This window comes from Rhododendron vialii, chromosome 13a (assembly GCF_030253575.1).
Source record: "Rhododendron vialii isolate Sample 1 chromosome 13a, ASM3025357v1".
NCBI classification, from domain to species: Eukaryota; Viridiplantae; Streptophyta; class Magnoliopsida; order Ericales; family Ericaceae; genus Rhododendron; species Rhododendron vialii.
The window spans coordinates 28,408,268-28,429,021 of NC_080569.1; the positions used below are offsets into that span (position 1 = coordinate 28,408,268).

At 36.7% G+C, this 20,754-nt stretch overlaps 1 protein-coding gene across 1 annotated transcript; it reads right to left on the bottom strand.

The window, feature by feature from the left end:
- Positions 1-11,157: 11,157 nt before the first annotated feature.
- Positions 11,158-12,275, bottom strand: LOC131314175 (uncharacterized). The gene has a single exon (XM_058342666.1). The coding sequence runs from the start codon at positions 12,015-12,017 to the stop codon at positions 11,484-11,486; it is 534 nt and encodes a 177-aa protein (XP_058198649.1). The 5' UTR covers positions 12,018-12,275; the 3' UTR covers positions 11,158-11,483.
- Positions 12,276-20,754: the final 8,479 nt, after the last annotated feature.

The window sequence follows — 20,754 nt, forward strand, 5'->3', positions numbered from 1 at the left end:
ATTTTGATAGAAATCCTCTGGTATTCTTGAGCGAATCAACGGTTTTCGATATTTGGGCACAAATCAACGGACTCCGGTATTCAGCCCGAATCAACGGAGCTCGGCCTACAATGGTCTTGAGTTTTCTCTAAATTGTTTTGGAATTCAAAAAGAAAAGTTTTATGAAATTAGGCTCTATGGTTGAATAGTTGTTGTAGTTCGTTGGATTGATATAAGTTTAAATGCTGCTCTTAGTTGACGTGTGAAAGGTGAGGGTTATCTCTAATACGTCCGAAACCTCGAAACCTAAATTAGTCAGTTCATTTTGGTAACCCCTTTTGTATTTCATGTTCGCTTGTTGAGTCTCATCGCGTTTGATGTATACTCATCGCATGATAAAGGGTTCGACGACGAACGAAGGAGAAATGAGAAAGAATGTGGTACCGCTCAAGAGGTTGAATTGGCGATTGTCGGATACTTGATCATGATAGTTATGTTTATCTTGTTGTCATTGGGTTTCTATCGTCGTTCTTCTGTATTGCTCATTTGCATATAGAGTTTGCGTAGACTTTTCTACTGGGCTAGTGTAGCTCAAACCTAACATCATTTTTAGGTGCTAACCCGGAATAGTAGCTTGCATGCGTGAAGTACTTGGAGTGTGGACACACCTTTTTGAAAGCTAACCAAAGAAGTTACTGATTAATCCTTGTAAACTTCTTTTGAAAGATGCATTTGTGACTCAAGTTATAATTCTTTGATTATGAAACATTTGTAAACTCTTAACTCTCATAACACTTGATACTTAAGTAAAAATTTGGACCGTTGAGCCGATGATGTAATATTTGGAAATCTAATGGATTTGAAACTATGATTTTAGGAATGAGATTACTGCACTCTTTTGGGTATCATATGGAATGTTGTGAGGATTTATTTGTGGAAGCCCTTTTTATATTTATGTTAAAAATCATGGGCGTGACAAGTGAGATAAAAGACATCGCTCTTGCGGCGAGATAAAAGATTGAAGCCTAAAAAAAATCTAACTCTTGAGGCTTGATAAAAGACTCACGTGTGGAAAAGAGCGAGATAAAAGATATCGCTCGCTCTTTCGGCGAGATAAAAGACTGAAACTTAAAAAAGACCTCACTCTTCCGGCGTGATAAAAGACTCACGCCCGGCAAAGAGCTAGATAAAAGATTGAAGCCTAAAAAATACCTCATTGACTTGCGACGAGATAAAAGACTAAAGCCTAAAAATCACTCTTGCAACATGTAAAAGATTGACTCTTGCAACGAGAAAAATGATCGAAACCTAAATTTTTAGATACTTTGAAGTTCTTAATTTTTTTAACAACTAGCCTAAGAGATTTAAAGCTACGATGAAAAGTTTCCATGTATTATTTTGTCCCCCATCTTGACAAGCAATAAATTTGAACCTATATGTCTATTGCTTTACTTTCCTTTTAAGTCCCTTGGGAAAACTTACGTGTGTCCCCATCTTTACTGGTTGGGATATTTGGATGATAGTACACAACTTACACTTGCCGAAAATCAAGGGTTTAAGTTGAAATCTAACGTTAGATATTGAATTCTGTGTTTGGATAGTAGAAATTCTTCTTGTGTATATTGGAAACTAAGTTATTTCGAAATCATATTATTTTTGTTTAGCTTGGTTTGAAAAGGAATAAAATTCAATTGAGAAGCCACCATTAAGATTGAAATTTAATATAACCACAAAATCCATGTGAAATGGTTAGTTTACCACAAAAAAAAAAAATCTAAAGCTGTTCATAATGTTACAATTTACAGGTTGTGATAACTTTTATGAAAACGTGAATTGCGCACTACAACAAAAAAACACCATTAGGCTTGAACTACGTTGCATTCATACTTATTTTTTTTATCCACATTTCAATAATTTAATAAATTTTAAGAAAAAGAAAAAAAATTTCACTTTAGGAAGCAAGTATAAATGTTTTTGCATATTTTCCTAATGTAACAGAAGTTCTTGGCTAGCTTAGTGGTAAGTGCTTGAAAAATCAACTAAGGCTGCGTGGGTTGAAACTTGGCAATGACATGAAACTAGATAGTCTAGTAGATGCCAAGAAAAGATCACGTGCAATGGTTTTCCATCTCATTTTGAACTTTCAATCACGGTTTATAACCGTGATCTGAAGCAGTGGACTTACGATCTCACCCGGAAAGGCCACGGTTTAGGACCGTGATTAAAGACATACCATCTCGTTATCGTTGTGCTCAAAAAACAGGCATCGTCTCAAGTTTGAAAAAGAGTATATGAACAGTTCACTATGCAGAGCTTGATGCGTAAAATAAATTGATGTAAAAAATCAAGTCGATCGAATATCGGTAACTTCTCAGTCAACCGAACCACATTTTTTAGCAGTTATAAATGTTCAAAAAATTATGCGCTGGACAAATATGATTTGATTAATTACTAAATTAACAATATTTGATCGACTTGATTTTTTACAAGTTTGTTCTACGCGTCAAGTTGTACGTATTGAACAGTTCAAATCATAGTTTTTGTTTTTTTGGCACAACAGTCACCCATTCCCTCTTCAGGCATTGTGATTGCGGTGATCGTGTTTGTTCAAGTTCTTGTATGCTTGTGGGTCAATGTGTAAAAAAAAATTCCTCACAGGTAAAATTTTGTGAAAATTTCTCATAACAATTTTGAATAACCAGAGAATAGAAAAAGACAACCTAATAATGTGTCGCTCGACTCGCTCCAGTAGTCTTGAGAAAATAAGGGCTGCGATTTCCACGGCTCAGACAGGTTGAAAGTCTTGTTTGGAGGGTATTTTGAAAAAAAAAAATTCAACTAAAAAAACACTCATTATCCCTACTTTTAATCATTTCTCTCTCCACTCTTCAGTCGTTATTCTCATTTCTCTCTCTATCTCTCCACTCAATTTTTTTTTCAATTAAAATGATAAAAGCTTCATTGATAGAAAACACAAATACATATCCTCAAAAGGTAGCATCCGTCTTTAATCGAAGGACTAGAAAGCCATAAAGGAGGGTAACCTTCCCAAGTATAGATATCCACACCACTACTACTTCTCATGACCAAAGAATGGACCGCCACAATTGTAGTCTTACTCCCTACGCACAATAAAAAAACTCATTGATTGAAAAACTTAACATCCGAAGTAGCAAGCCTGCCAAGCCAATCGAGCTAATTCGTCATTAAACCCTATATCTCTCCACTCATTACCCTATCTCCAATTATTACCATAATTTTTTTCTCCACTGATTATCCAAAAACCAAAACCAAAACTCAAAATATTTTAAAACACCATCCAAACAAAGCAAACTAGCCCAATTGTCAATGGAAAGTCAGAACTTGCTCAAGCCCCTATATGTCCAAAAAAAAAAAAAAAATTGTTAATTGGGCTGAGCCAATGTGGGCCCTGTTCATTTAGGCCCACACATAAATCTAGGTATTAGACCACGCATGGATCAGGCCTTGCCGTTTGGGCCCATTCATGTTACGTTTTCCTTACACAAGAGGAGAACTTAACCAGCCCCGCAGGATAAACTAAGTAATGATGGTACCAAGATCAACAGTGCTATTGACACAGACATTTACTGTACAAATTTTGCATAGATTTTAATGTGGGATCTACTAAGGGGCCCACACAAACGATCTGAGTCGTTCATTAAATTTAAAACATGTTTTTCGAGTGCCCTTGGGGAAAATCAGCTCAATCCGATAAGTTTAAGTGTTCGATTCAATCTTCTAACTTTTCATTCATTCACATAGAAGATTGAATCGAGCATTTAAACTTATCGGATTGAGCTGATTTTTTTGCAAGGGCAATTGAAAACATTTTTTAAATTTAATGAACAGCTCGGATCGTTTGTATGAGACCTTTAGTGAGCCTCACATTGAAATCTGTGCAATAAATGTCTGTGTGGGTAGACTTACTGTACCACAACAAGATTTGGTTAGCTTAGTTTTTTATGTGCGAGATGGACTCGGCAAGCCAAACAAAATGAATTATTAACTTGAATTAGTTTATAAATCCGGAACGGGACTCGTATAACGGTACCAATCCAAATTATAAGAAGTTTACTGTCAGTGGAGATAGCCCACGGATCCGGGGTATTGTAGTGCACCCATGTGTAGTGCATGTATAGGGTGGCATACAGCCATCAATCTTATCAATCAAAAGTTCAAATCAAAAATCAATTATGACCAGTAAATCGGTCATAATTAAAAATCATATCTCAACCATTTATTGTCAAGATCGATAGCTCGTGTGCGCTCTACAGAGTTCTTTGCAGAGTCTTGCACTACACAATTTCCCAATCCTAGCTGACCTTATGGCCAACCTTCCGACTTCATATTGGTTAGAACAAGGACCCTCCCAACCTTAGGTTTTTCCCCCCCACAAATTGAGGGGAAAATGGTGGTTCTCCTTCTGTATATATATTTGTATATACTTATGGAATCATGGATGCCTATTTGTCAGGAAAAAAAAGGAAAAGACATGCATATATTGGTGTGGGAGTCACACATTTATATTTTATCGTGATAAATGATGAATGACAATTTTCTTCGCCGTTGAAAAAAAAATCTTTACTGTAGACTTCTAAAGTTCTTCTCTCTTTTCCTTTACTGTTTTTGTCATGGCTTGGGATGGAGTAATATATACATACCTTAATTATAAGCTAACCAACAATCTTTAACACAACTCGATTTTTTTGGCAATTTCTTTTTGTAATGCAGGGCTTTCCGAGCCAGCTTGCGAGCACTTGAGACTAGTCTCTATAATCTCTCTGATAGCCATTTTACACGCTTACGCGTAGGGGTGAGGTGGCCCAATAGTTACTGACAAGGGAAATCTAACATGAAATCTTAAGAAAGATCAAACTCCTAACTCTTAAACCAAGACCACCAGGCAGCCCCTTGCGATTAAAACCACCTCAAATTTGTCTTAATGTAGCTTGGCAAAAAATTTTTTTTGTCTTAATGTAAACGGAACATTCCCAAAAAAAATTGCTTCGATTGTTTATTTGCTGCCCAAAGATAAAGTCACAAAGAGTAATATGATTGAGGCATTGGTTTGAAGAAAATAAATACTAGGTATTAGGAGATTTTAATAAAATGACAAGGCAGATACGAATACGTTAATTTGGTGACATCAGTGCATAAAATTAAATATGATTTCTAGCTATAAAGATAAAGATCTTAGGCTAGATATAAATTAAATACTGTTAAAACAACTTAGTGTTTGATTAAATAAAACCATATGATAACATTATATAAAATGTAATCAATCAACCAAACAGGAGGTGGGAGAAAGTGACTTATGGTCAATCAAAGTGATCAGCCGCGCCGTTTGAATTATACCTTTCATTGAAATATTGTAAAATACATGAAAACTATCTATGAAAATGTTCATGAAAGGAAAATAACGTGTCTAGATGCACAGCACAGCAAAACACTCATAACGCACCACCGAAAGCGGAAATAGAGTTATTGGAGACAACAGAATTAGTGAATTTCCATTTCACTAGTTCTTCAGTCAATAACAGACTCGATTGATTTCTACATTCGTTTCCTATATAAAAAGACGTTCACCATTAAATTCACATACACTTTCAGCCATGTGAATTTGAATACTTCATTTTACTTTCGTGGACACTTTCAAACATTTTCCTATTTCTTTTATTATCTCCCTTCTAAGAGCATGAGCACGGGTTTCTGTAAACCCCCAATTTTTAGCTACTTTAGCTATGCAGAAAACAGAAAAATCTCCCATCCAGAAGACTCGGTTTTAGTCTTCCGCCACTGTACCTCGGTGAATATGTCGAGGCAAGGTTTACGAGGGGTTCCATTAGACTTAGGTATTTTTTTTTGGGCGGGGGCCACGCTAGCTCTCTTCCCCTTTCTCTCTCTTTTCGTTGGGTAAAAGAACAAAAATACAATGAGCTTGTGGGGTTCTGCAAAATCGATCTGAGCCGTTGATTAGTTTCAAAAGTAATTTTTTGAATGGTTTGTTCAAGAATTAGCTCAATCGAATAGTTGTAAGTGCTCGATCTAATTGTCCTTGGGTAAGTTAAATGTGCAAAGTTCACCTGGATTTTTGACCAATAACTATGGCACATGCGCTAACAAATCAATTATCCTATAACCACACCCAAAATCACAAGAAATTATTGGGTGCCAGGTAGGTAGCACGTAATGCCCGCTCGGCATTCACGCCATCTATTTAGATTTTGGACGGTTCGGATTTAGAGACAGAAAAAGGAGACAGAAAGAGTAGGAGAGAGGGTTTCAATCTGAATCATCCAACACATTTTCGGACGATCCGAATGGGCTGCTCAGGTACCACGTGTGCACGGCCACATTATACCCATCCGGTACCCAAAAATTTCTCCAAAATCACACCCCAAATAATATGAGTACTGCTATATACACCGACCAAAGCATACCGACGGTGTACCGACGGCCTCGCGCGGCCGTCTCCGGCCACCGGACGGCCGCGCGCGGCCGTCGGTACGGTTTCCCTACAAAAATGGTCGGTACATATAGGATTTTCCAAATAATATACACCCTCTCACAAGATCCAAAGGGCACACACATATTGTCTCAAATACACATCTTCTCACAAAATTCAATGGGCCCTTGGACTGTGTGTGGAGCCCTCGGACTCTGTGAGGTGTATATTTGGGCGTGTGATTTTGGACGTGGTTTAAGAATTATCCGTAACAAATATACGAGGGAGTGACAGGGCCCATTACTCGAACCAAAAATTACAGAAATGGTGCCCATCTTAAATATATAGTATATATTAATAGTCGAAAATATCTTTTTCTGTAACCAAAAAATGGGGAATCCGCCGATTGGCGTTGAATGGGACGGCCGAACTACAAATGCCCCTACATATTCATTATTCAACTTTGTAGTTCTAGTCTTGTCCTGTTTTGTATTTTTTAAAATTATATATCATAGTTCTTTATTTTCTTTTTTTTTTTTTTTTTTTTTTAGGAATTTCAGAGTAGACTAGTTAAAAGTATATCCACAAAGCTTTTGGTTAATCAAACCCCCAAGGGTATGAGTCAGGATCTTCTGTTCCAAAAACTCTTGTGCTTCTACGTCGAGGGGTTTTTCATCCGCTAGATCTCCGGCCGTTGGATTTAAAACATAAAAAAAAAATTATATAATTCAACGGCTGGTAAATTCCTCGACACAAAAGTTTTTGGGATAGAGGAGATCGGAGTACCCCATGGGTGTGGACCACCAAGTCACCAACATGGATGCCAAAAGGCCCAAAACCGTGTCCTCTCGCCGATTTTTTCCGCTTTCAGGGGAGCACTTGCGTCTCTCCATCAACTTTTGTTTGTTCCTTTCTGTAATAGCCAGTGTGATCAAAATCTTATGCGTGATTGATTATTATTTTTTCAAATTAAATGTAAATTTTTTGAAAAATAGATAAACAAATTGAGGCAAATAGAATATATGTTGGTGATTACACTTGGAGACCTATATTTAGGATGCGTTTCCGCTAAATTACATGGACTCTAGGCTAATGACAATAATCAAACTGTTTAGAAAACCGTAAAAATATGGGATTTGTTCCATGTAGTGTCTTTGTAGTTTACCATAAACGCATTATTAGGTCCCGTTCCAGAAACATTCTTAAAAAATAAGCAGCTTATTTTATATTTTCAAACTCAAAAATAATGTAAATGAAAAATAATTTTTCAATTTTTTTTACATCATATAAAAGATCTCGATGAGATCTTTCAATCAAAATCCATATTGCATATTTTTATATTTCAATAAGCCCATAATTTTTTAGCTTGAAATTGCCTTCTTAAAAAATAAAGATTTTTTTTTTCCATTCCGGAACGGGTTCTTAGTTTTATTTCGAACAAAAGATGGAGATGTTAAGGACATCATATGGTAAGAGTACTATTTTTTTCCTTTCATTTATCTCTGTTTTTATATGGTGAGGAAATAGAAAAGTTAAATTCTGAGTGTTACAGACTTACAATAACGAGATACTACAGCAATCGTGTGAGTTCTACAAGATCTACATCAAGTCCTTACACAATCCTATATGTCGTACGGTATATAAGTAAACTTACATTAAAAGACTGCTATTTAGGGGAACTAATAATCAATTAATTTGTTCCTCGGGGAAGACTTTTTAGTAGATTTTTTTTTTTTAAATCTATCTATATTTTAGTCATGGCATGGATCAGCTGATTAATATATAGATCTGTCAAAATTTTATCAGGAGTGAGAAGTTATTCCATAAAAAAAGTAGAAAAATATGAGTGAGAAAGTTAAATAGAAAAAAACGTACTTTAGAATCGCCACAATGGAATAATCAAAAGTTGTCACACCATCTTTTGGTTATCCATCTAAGAAGTTGTTAAGTTTAGCACTGTAGATGTCCATAATAATATTATTAAAATTGAATAATCAAAACTTGCCACATCACCTTTTCAACCTATAAAAATCTAAAAATTGGCACCATATAAAACAATCTTTTTTTAAAATAGTTTCCAAACTAATAAAAACATGTAATTAGAAATAAAAAATAATTTTTTGAAAATTTTTATTTAAAAAAACCACTTTTTGGAAAAAGTTTTAAAACATAGTTTTTGAAAAAAAGACATTTTTTTTAAATAACAATTTTTGAAAAAAAAAACAGTTTGAAAAAAAAAACTATTTTTAATAAAAAAAACAGTTAAAAAAACTTCTTTTAAAAATATGAGAGAGAGAGATGGAAAAGAGAAAATGTTTTTGTGTAATGATTGGTGTTTTTGATTGAGAAAATATGGAGACCACTAAATTTGGTTATTAGCAAAAGTTAGTATTAGTTTTGATTATCCAATGATCAAAATTTGATGAGTTGCTAAGAGGATATTAAATTTGGTAATGCCACTGTGAGCAATTTTTTGAGAAAACACTGCTAACTTTAGCAATCATATGGTTTTGTTTATTCCACTGTGGATGCTCTTACGTCACCCGTTTAATTTGATCGTTATTTTATGTCACATACAATTTAGAGTAACTTGGTTATTAAAACGAATCAAAGAGCATTTATATACATTCAGGATCGTTGGTTGTCAAGACGGACAGTCCGGATGTGCGCAGCACCATCCCCTAATCCATTCATCTGTCAAGTGAAATTATAAGTGGTTGAAAGGAATTTTGACCATATGTATGGCACTAAAATGGCACTAAAATGTGAAAGTAGTATTTTCTTTTCATATCAACCATGATCTACCTAGCTGTTGGATTAGATCCCAATTATTGTGCTACCTTTCCGGTGGGCCCCATAAAGATGGGATTGGAAAAGAAATTGCATTGGATCGGCATTTTTGGATTAACAGTCCAGCCAATAAGAAAGAAATTAATGGGGTTCCTACTAAAATTCAACCCGAACCACTCATTTCGTTCAACTCATCGAGCTGGTAGAAACCTACGTAATACAGTATCACACTAACGGGATATCGACAGTCATATGATCATCACACATATATCTTAAAGCTTTTCTCAAGATTATATCCTTCAAATAAAAAATATTCAAATACAGACGCATTTTGTACATGTATAAGGCACTGAAATTTGATCGGTGTAATTTTCTCCAAATATCATGAAATTTGATCGGTGTAATTTTCTCCAGATATCATGAACTCGACGAGCTGAGCAAAATAATCGGTGTATGGATCGAACTTATGGGTCTGACAGCTGGGAACCTACTGTATTACACTTTTATGAGATGCTAGATAAGGGCATAATCTAATACTATTGAGCTAGCTAGCTCAATGGTAACAAAATGCTTAAAGACAATGACCACTTTGTTAAAATAGTGCAAAGTTAGAGATGCAAATATTATTCTATGTTTGAAAGCAAGGTGGCCGGGTACTATTATTCCATCCACGTACAAAAAAGAGAGATAGATAATCTAATCTAAATTAACAACAATTAGAGTAAGGCTTTGAATGCCTGGAAATAACAGATGCCTAAAATAAATTACAAAAAGTTATCTCAAATTAATATTTTTTTTTCAGGGAAACTTTAAGCGACGATTTTCCTTACCAAAATATTTTTATTGTTAAATCCCTTCTCTTTTTTTTACCGAGTTATTCATACGCCGTTTTATTAATATCCTAGTATGGTTTTACCCCTATGAAAAGATAGTTTGATCATGCGAATTAAAATTGAAATAGATAGTATTTTTACCAAAAAAAAAAAAAAGTTCCGTACAAGAAGTGTCAAACGTCAAACTTATTTCAATTTTAATGTAAAAGGGCACCGTAAAAATGATCACTCCCCAAGTTTCTTGTACGGTGATGTCTGTGCTAGGTTATGTGCACCCAATCTAATTCCGGAGGGATCAATATTTCTATCGTACACTAATTGAGGTCCCGATTAAACTTGGTTCCCGAAATACCGCTACAAGATGACAGTGTAACAATAACCTTTTTCTCTAGAAAATGGATTATGTGCACCAAAAGTAAACTCCTTTTTACTTTTAAATTCCTCTTCTGCCAATTAAATAAATGTATGACGTCAAAAAAACGTCAATGCCGACACCTTCGGAAATTACAAACGAGCCATTGCACGTAATGTCGTTTCATACCCAAAACACTTGGCAATGTGGCCTTTTAGAAGAAAAATTAACGGGATCGATCTCTTTTGTCCCGAAAATTTTCGTGTTTCTGTGCCAATGAATTTTTCGGTCCTTGAATTGTGTTTTTTTCTTATATTTTAGATTCAACAGAAAAAAATTCTCTCGACACAGAGGTCCTAAAGTTTTTGACACAGAGAATCGTGCCTCAAATTAATTGGTGGTGTTATGATCACATCACTATCCCCTCCAATTCAATTAATAGAAAATACAGTACATAATTAAAAACTAAACAGTAAAGTAGGCTCTTTCTCACGATACTAATCTCCCCCCTCAGATAAACAAACCAAAAGAAATAAAATTCTCTCTCTCTCTCTCTCTCTCTCTCTCTCTCTCTCTCTCTCTCTCTCTCTCTCTCTCTCTCTCTCCATCCATATCCATTGCAAAGTTAACTACTACTACTACAACTTTCCTTAATTTCAGATAGTGGTGTGGCCTTTTCCCGGTGTCGATATCCTACAAGGACATTTCAGAGCCATCAACTCAATACCAAAACAACATTTTGACATGGTTATTTTTCTTCTCTTATCTCAATGCTATATACATAAAATTTAAATTAAAAAAAAAAAAGAGAAAAAAAACCAAAAAAGTTCATATGGGCAACATCTTTGAACTAAGCTCTAAATATCAGCAGATACGTAACAAAATATCAGATTTCGATATCCTAAGATATCGGCAGACTCATAATCCGATGACACCAATACGTATCCTGATACTGTTATTTAGAACCACCCCAAATGGACGATCGCTGAAAGAAGAAAAAAAAAATCATAGACAAAAATAATCACAACATAATTTAACTTCAACCCTCCAAAAAAAAATATATTTAAACTTCGCTCGTCGTCTCACATATGCTCTCCAGATGAGGCCTCCACACTCCGGCGCGCCCTCGCCTCCTATCCTTCTGCGTCGACACCTTCTCCGATAGGATCTCGGTCAAGTACCGATCCGAAATCAAAAAATCCGTCGCAGAAACAGCGGTGGTACTATTGTTTTTGTTGTTGCTGCTGCCGTTGTTTCTGCTGTTGGTGCCGTTGCCGCCACCACTTTGTGTGTCCGCTCTCTTCTTCCGCCTCGACCGGGACTTCTCGGGGGCGGAAGGGACGGGCATGAGGAAGTATATCTTGCCGCGCTGGAGGTCGGCGTCGGGCGGGACGATCACGATCTTCGGGCAGCAGCCCTCGCCGGAGGAAGTGGAGGGCTTCTTCAGGACGTGCTTGGGGTAGGCCTTGAGGATTTCCGCGGCCTTGACGGTCCCGCTGATCTCCTCGACGCGACCATTCGAGTGGACGATCCGGATCACGTCGAGGACTCCGCACGGGAGAATGCACGAGATGCAGCACCTTATGGTGTTCTTCATTTGGCTAAGCCGCCACTACTTTCCCTCCTTTTCTCTTTCTTTCTCTCTCTAGTTAGAGAGGAGGAGGAGAAGAGAGAAGGGAGTGGAATGAAAAGGAAAGAGGGTCATACAAGAAAGGTGGAGGGAGAGATAAAGGAGATGATAGAGAGAATACCCTTTCGGTTTATTATTTTCTTGAGGGGGAGAGAGAGAGAGAGAGAGAGAGGCATATGGTTTTTTGTTAATGCCAACAAACACAATTTGATATAAATATTAAGTAATATGGACTATGTTGTTGTCCTTTTATATTAGGTTTCCGGTATGCAGTCTGAAAAGTAGTTATGGAAAATGAACCTAAATTCATTATTCTAGGGGCACACTAATACATTCTCTCTTCTTCTTTTTTTATTAAAGAGAAACTTCATTGCAAAATTACATTTTATACGATAACCAAATATCCGGATCCAATTAATGCATATCTCGAAAAATACAAAACCTGATATCGACCATTGAGAAAACCTCAAGCTTGTGGGAGACCAAGCTATTTACTTGGTACATACCATATTCACACTTGAAACCAACCCCACCCGGCCGGCCACAAAGATTATATAGGATTTTTTTTGTTTTGTTATGTATGTAGAGTTTATATCAATCTCTTTCAAGAATTACTCGGTAATGACACATGAGTATATAGAATTTGCACAATAATTCTATGCATGGAATGAGGTCACCCCTCAAAATAACTTTATTTCAAATTTTTTTTAAAAATAATCACTAATATTGTGCCTCGTATAGTTCCAGTCATGTCATTTTATATCGAAAGGTTTTGAGGGGTCTCTAACTTTAGTGACATGAGGTGTTTTTATTTGTAGCTTTTGGACATTCCCTTTTTTTTTTTTAACTACTTTTGAAAGGGGAGGGGATCCGGAATTCCGTTTCTCAAATTGCTTAGGGATGAAATCTATGGCATGAATAATTGCACCTCCCTCTGTACTTTACCTTTTGGATCCATCATTCAGGGACCCCCACTGGCTGGCCTTCTCCATCCCCCCCTTTGCCCTTGATCATGACTAAAATCAATAATTAGGGTTTGGAAGGAATTAAATGGATTTGGAGAGCCCTCATGGGTTACAGTACATGTTAGTTCATGATTTGGAGTACTTAACCAAATGGGCTTAAGCGGGACCCTTTTCGACAAGTGTCCGAATCAAATCTTGCCGCTTATCGACGCCACGTTAAATCTCCCATTAGAGTAAGTAAAGAGTCTATCCGAGTCTAAATCACCTTAACAAACACAGAATTAATAAATCATGAGATGGGTTTGTCAAGCTTTCGAACTCATCTTGATCAAGTTGATGAATGATTGCAAGACTAGCAACTAGCTAGCTAGGCTCGGTTACGATCTGTTGAGATGGTACATATCGAGTTTTTTTCGTTATTTCCTCGCATCCATGATGCAGATTGTCGGAAAGGGTTTTGATTGGAATTGTGTATTGATTGATAGGTTGAAAATGGAGTGTATATATCGGCCTACATGATTGTATATCCCGCCGGTTACCCTGCTTGGTGTATTCGGTTTTGGGCCTAACGGCGATGTGGTTTCTTGTCGGGTGGTGGTGATCAAGACAGTGTAGCGCTCAAGATCTATTGGGCCGTTCTATGCAATTTCCAGCGGGCTGGGCCGCCGCCGCCGTTCTGGTGGCTTTGGAGCTGTGGTGGCGGTTTGAAATCTACTGCCTTTTTTTACTATTAGGTTTGGGATTTGTCTCATTAGGTGTTTTGGGTTTGGCCCATTTGGTAGACTTGTCTCAATGAGGTTTTCCTTGTTTGGCATATTGTTAATCTCAGATTTGGGTCTCACATTTCTTGGTACAAGATTGTTCTTAGCTTTGTTTAGAGATATGATACCGTCATCCTTGTTCCTTTTAATTTTTGTAACAATTTCTATTGCCGTTAAAAAAAAAAAGAAAAGAATTGGAGCATCACATGATCATAAGCACAACTAGCCAATACTTTTGAGAGAGAGAGAGAGAGAGGGAGGGAGGGAGGGAGGGGGGTTTGGAGTGTAATGGTGATGGAGATGGAAATGGGGGCATAGAGAGATCTTCTTTTGAGATAAGGGGAGGGGTGGGAGTGGATCTTTCAATATCCCCCCAGGCAAGCAAGATCATGTGGGCTTGTGGTTTTCATTGGAAAGTGAGAGCTGAGTGAGAGATAGAGACTTTTAATTGTTTCCACTTTATGATGTGTGTGTGTACATTGTAGTAGTGGGATTTTTAGTTTTTATGAGAAGTAGTGCTTTGACTTGAGAGTAAAGTTTTTCAGTACAGTATAGCCCTTATATGGAGGAGTAGTATTTATCAACAGACAGAAATTCTAAGCCAATGGCCTCTAGTCCACATGGATGTGTTCTTGCCTTGCCATCACAATGACAGAAAATTCCAAAACTAGTATATCACATCAAATCTCTTTTTCATCATATGGGTAAACTTCAGATAGGTGTGCTGAAAAAATAAAAATAAAAAATTAAATTTAAGAAAAAAAAACTTCAGATAGGTCAAACAGTGAATGGCTTTTCCATTCAAGAAAAAAGCAAAGACCATATGAAATGGAGTAAACAACTTAATTGGGTGTGTTTGTTTGAATTTGTCAGGTTACTTTTTAGTTTTAATTTGTCATTTTTACAATTTCTTTTTTATTTTCTATGCATTTTTACCTGGGGCAAAAATATATATTTTTTTTTTTGGAAAATGGTAGTTTATAGCCTTTGTTTTTATACTTTTCGACTTTCTCTTTTCACAAACTACGAACCTGGGAAATATTACTCGTTTAGCTATGTATTTTTAATTTATACTACTGTAATATTTATTATATGCAATATGAATCTTTTTTTATACTAGATCAATTAGTTCTATATAAATATTATAAATTCTGCAATATATACAATTTTTTGAAAGCCACATGCGTCGAAAATGAACCATCAATACTGATTTGATGCCTCATTTATTTCGAACTGTACCATTAATTTGTTTTGTGGGTCTCCAGTCTCTCAGATGACCATGATGAATCAGCTAAAACAATGCTTGTTTAATTAAAATTCCAGCAATCGGTTTTAGTTAGGCAGTTAATTTTGGTCATGTCTCAATCCAATTGGGTGGCCCACCCATTAAATGGCCGAGATGCAGATGTTAGTGGGCAACACATGTGAAGTATGGAAGGGGGAGGGTCCATGCATGAAGTAGTATTTGAACCTTATCATAAAATCTAGGATTTAAACTAGCTAGCTAGCTAGCTAGGTGCATGGATTGTTGTTGTGTTTCAAGTGCTTAACATAAGAGCTAGCTAGTCCACTTTCTCCATGTTTTTTGTGTGTGTTTGTGTTGCAAGATGTCTCGAGCCAGCTTGCGCGCACTTCGGACTAAATCTTACAGTCCCTCCCATCAAGGCTGGCTCTGACATTTCGGAGGCCTGAGATGATCTTTGAAAATGAGGCCCTTAATATCCTATCACTTAACTTATAATTCCTTCTCCGTCATTTCGTTGGATTTGTTTTTGTAATGAAAATTATCGTTTAAGGGGAAAAGATGTATCTAAGTTAATGATGCACTCATCACACTAAATAATTTTCCCAGAGATCAAACTTTATTCTCGTTTTTTATTTTTTCCTCCGTTCCATTTTCACTGGGCCATTGGGCCTTATGTAAAACATATTCATGGGTTAAAAAATGAGCCCTATAGCAATCCATATATACTAGGTACTAAAAACAGGTGGAGATCCTATTTTTGGACATTTGGGTGTGGGGGGCTTAAGGCTCGGACCTCATGAGTCTTAGCCCAGAGCCGGCCATACCTCTCACAACCGTTTCACACGCTTATACATGGGTATGAGGTGGCCTCAAAAGCTGTTGATAAGGAAAATCTAACGTGAGATCTTAGGACCTTCTCCATGTTTGGTTATCACTATAATCTAACTATGTTTGGTCTGCTTTACAATATGTGATATTTAGAGAATACAATGCCACATTACCTATTTATCAAATACAGTAAGTAATTGCTCAATATGATTAAAACATGTGAAAGTTTTCTGCATAATAGCTTACAAATTTCTCTTACATTCAAAATTACTACTATATGTTATCACACTAAGCAATAAATTTGTGTTTGGAGCCTCACCGCCCACAGTATAAGTAACCAAATATTCGTACATTCTTTTCTCGTTTATGGAGGATAGCTTGACTGCACCGGATGTACGCGTTTAAAATATTAAACAATTGTGTTAGTACTGCTCTTTCTAATTGCTTAATCTCTTAGTTTTGTCGGTGGTTAATAATCTAATACTAGGTCTGAAATCGATGAAAGTGTGGCTAAGTTGTGGTTGGCACATGCCACCGCAGAAACACAAAAATAATTTTCCGCAGGCATTGGAGATAGATTTTGGACCCTGTAATTGGTTTCATTATTGAAGAGTCTGAGAATGTGTGGGTCTCCTGCAATCAATCTCAGTGAAGAAGCAACAAAAAGAAAAGTTACTCGATCTGACAGTATATATATCCACTACCAAAGCTTATTTTTCGTGGTACTATCTTTTAGAGGTTTGGTAGAATACATGTTTCTCGGTCCATGAAACTGAACATGAAAGAAATTGAATGGTTCAGATTTTTATTGATTAGTTTCGTCGGATAAATACACGAATATACTGGCACAGATTCAAATACAGACGTATTCAGAACTGCTCGACGCACGTGAGTCTCACACTATATCCATTGCAAACCTTATTTTTCTTAGTACTATCTTTTAGAGGTTTGATAGAATCACGGCCAGCCGAGGCACAAGGCTCAAGAGGCCTGGGTCTTGGGCATCTCAAATTTTAGAGGCACTCCAATATTATTTATAATTCAGTATATATATTATTTGTTCGTATTATAATACAAATGTCTTTGTTAGCTCAGCGGTAGTGCAGCTTTTTCTTTTGAAATATTTTTTCCCAAAAAATAATGTTGTAACTATCAAGTTTCAAAACCAAATCAAGTAGAATTTAAGCCAACCTCTTTGGCTACTAGGGACAAAGCAATTAACATGCACTATAAAGACTAAAGTAGTTATATTTATATAAAGAAACATTTCTATCATTGTTGTTTAATTTTAAAAATACGTAAGGCACCACCCCACAATTTAGCCTTGGCCTCCAAATCCCTTGGGCCAGCCCTGGGTAGAATGCATGTTTCATGGTCCATGAAATTGAAATAAAAAGAAAATAAACAGTTCAGATCACTATTGATCAGTTTCGTCTGATACATAAATACACAGATATATTGGCACAGATCTAGATACAGATGTGTCCAAAACCGCTCGAAGCATGTGAGTCTCACACCGCAAACATAGGGCCCATACATTGGACAGTTCTGAACACATGTGTGCAGAATTTTTGCATGGACGCAGTGTCCTTAGCATTTTCGTTACGTTGTTAAGTTGCAGCTTGCAAGGCTAGCTCCAAAACAAATGGTCCAAGAGCATTGAATGGTACTTTACCCTCTTGAAAAAGGCGCATGTGGGCTGGCTAAATTAGGTTTAAATACTTCACTTTAGCACCATTAACGGCAACTTGTGAATTTTGGCGATAGATATAGTGGAAGTACTTTTCTTCCATGATGGGGAATTGAAGTATTGTAAACCCCATGGCCCCCTGCCATGACTGCCAGCTCGAGGAATATGGCTACGCAGCAGATGCATCCAAAGTAGTCCTATGGTAGGTGATAGCTAGCTAGCTATAGGGATATCACCACAACCACCAACAAGGAGACAATACCCATTTCCATCCATGAATATTACAAATAGGGACGTATATCTACATATGTTCATGTAGACATTATAAGGTTTTATCTTATGCTGATCGATAAAGGTAATTAGCTAGGTGTGAAGTTTGATTATTTTTCGAAAAAGTCCTCTTCTATTGCCAAGAAGATTGTTCGTATTTTTTTCCTCGGCCAAAATCAGCATCGTTAGTTGTAGTTGGTGATTTTTTAATCCCTCTCAAGAAAATTGTTCATTAACTCTTCTATATGCTTCGACCCTTTTCACTAAAATAATGTATGTTCAAGCTTCACGCTTTGATCAATCTTTGATTCCAGCTGCAGAACAACTCATCATTCTCTTTTTTGTATCGGCATAAGTCGGTATTTCCTGAAGACCATGTCATTGACAAATGCAAGGCTACACTCATCTTCACTTCGGTGTCCTACGCCCTGGACTCATATCCCATGGTTTGGTACTATTTCCTGTGGTCTCACGAATGGCTTAAATGGATGTCAGATTTTCGAAGAATGTATAATTTTATAGTATAAAAAAAACTGTTGTATCTAGGAGGAGATTGTTGGTATTTTCCTTTTTGTTCGTGTGGATCCAAATATTATTGGGTTAGTTGGAAAATGGCCTTGGGAGGATACGGCTCATATATGTTTGGTAAAAACGCACAGCTAGTGGGTGCTGTGAAATTATTCATAGCCATTGACGTCTTTGTGGGCTTTGTCTTGTATTGGGATATCCTTGATTGGTCAGCTAATCCTCGGGGCAATCTCACAGCTAGCCCACTTGTTAAATCCAATTAAAGTCAGAGCAAAATTCATAAGGATCACTAACACCAAATGAATTAATAACATTTGGGAAATTTCAAATTTGAGACCTTAGAAATGAACAAATTCTGAGTTTCAAGCCTTCACCACCAGACCAATCCCAAATTACGTTTAACGGCCTAAATACGCTCTTGTTTGAGATTCTCTTTTCTAGCTTAAGCGGCCTAAGTCATTTGCACCACAAATCATGTGATTGGTAAAATAATTGGCTATTAAACTAGATTTCGTTCGAGAGATCAAGTTTATTAAGTTGGTTGTCTCATTTCTCTCCCTAGTTGTGACTTGAGTTCGAGTCCCACGGGGAGCAGGTTTGGGGTTCAGGGCTATAGATAGCCTCTGAATCTCCCGTTGACTAACTTATCACCCCACTAACTCCCGTTGATGTATACTGTATGACCAAAAACAAAACAAAAAACAAAAAAATCCTTGATTTCGTTCTCTAATCTATCATTTGGTAGAGAAATTCGTAATACCTGCACATAAATTCATAAAATTTGATACATAAATTTCGAGTTTGTAACATAGATGAGTAAGTCTACGTGCACAGATGGTTTTGTGGGGCTGTGGGACCCACATTGGTGTTCACACAATTGATCCGGTCCGTTCATTGACTTTTAAAAAAAAATTCGTGTGGTCCAAGAAAAAATCAGCTCAATCGGTTGGATAACTGCAAGTGCTTGATCTTATCTTCCAATTTATAAAACACTCATTTATTTGATTGAGCTGATTCTTCACGAGGCCACTCAAAATTATTTTTTAAACTTAACGAACGTACTAGATAGATAGTTTTTGTGAAAGATTCAGTCTACTGGCACAGCAAATTGGCACAGATTTCTATGCGGGGCCTACTACGGGTCCCACACAAGTGATCCGAGCAATTCATTATATTTAAAACATTTTTTCAAGGGCCTCCATGAAAAATCAGCTCAATCCGATACCTATAAGTGCTTGATTTAATCATCTAACTTTTCATTCAGGTTTTTAGAGAATGAAAAGTTAGACGATTAGATTAAGTACTTTTAGGTATCGGATTGAACTGATTTTTCACGAAGGCTTTTGAAAAAATGTTTTAAACATAATGAACGGCTCGGATCACTTTTGTAGGACCTTTAGTGGACCCCACATAAAAATCTATGCACAATCTGTACACAAATTTGCTGTGCCAGTAGACTTTCTGTTTGTGAAACCTGAAAGTGGATCCCATAAAGCCATCTCTGCATTGTGCACAGACATCTGTTCCCGTAGCTTTTACGTTACATAATCCTCTTGTTATCTGTTCTTGCTTCAACTTGCCAATAACAGTTGAGTTATATTGGAAGAATTATAAACCATTTAATAATTGAGTACTGCTATGGGTACCGACGGTACCCATAGGGAAAATGCACCGACGGCCACCGGACGGCCGTCTCCGGTCACCGGACGGCCGATCCGAGCCGTCCAAAAATTTTAAAAAATAAAATCGAGTGGGCCTACGCGAGAATCAATGGCATCCGAGGTGTGTAGAGTACTTGATCCGAGTACCCCTTTTTCGTGTATATACACGTATATACAAATATACACGAAAAATGGGTGCTCGGATCAAGTACCCTACACACCTCGGATGCCATTGATTCTCGCGTAAGGCCACTCGGTTTTATTTTTTAAAATTTTTGGACGGCTCGGATCGGCCGTCCGGTGACCGGAGACGGCCGTCCGGTGGCCGTCGGTACATTTTCCCTATGGGTACCGTCGGTACCAATAGGATTTCTGTTAATAATTTGCTTTTACTGTTCATGTTAAAGTTGTTCAATCAAAAGCAATTGTTTTTATTTTAATATTCCCATGCATGTAATGTATCTTGAAAAATACTTCCTCCGTCTCATTTTCATTGTCTATTATTGAATTGTCATTTTTTAATTATTTATATTTTTCAGTCTATAATATTTTTCATAACTTTGAAAACTTTATATTATAGAACTAATCGAGATCTATCAAACAAAATTCATATTGCATATTTTTCAAAAGCTGCACTAAAAAATATAAGCAAAAAACATAAAAGAGACAAACAGAATAACGGATAATGAAAATGAAAATGGGACAGAGGGTGTATTACGTTCAATACGATATAGAGGACAGTACATGATAAATCA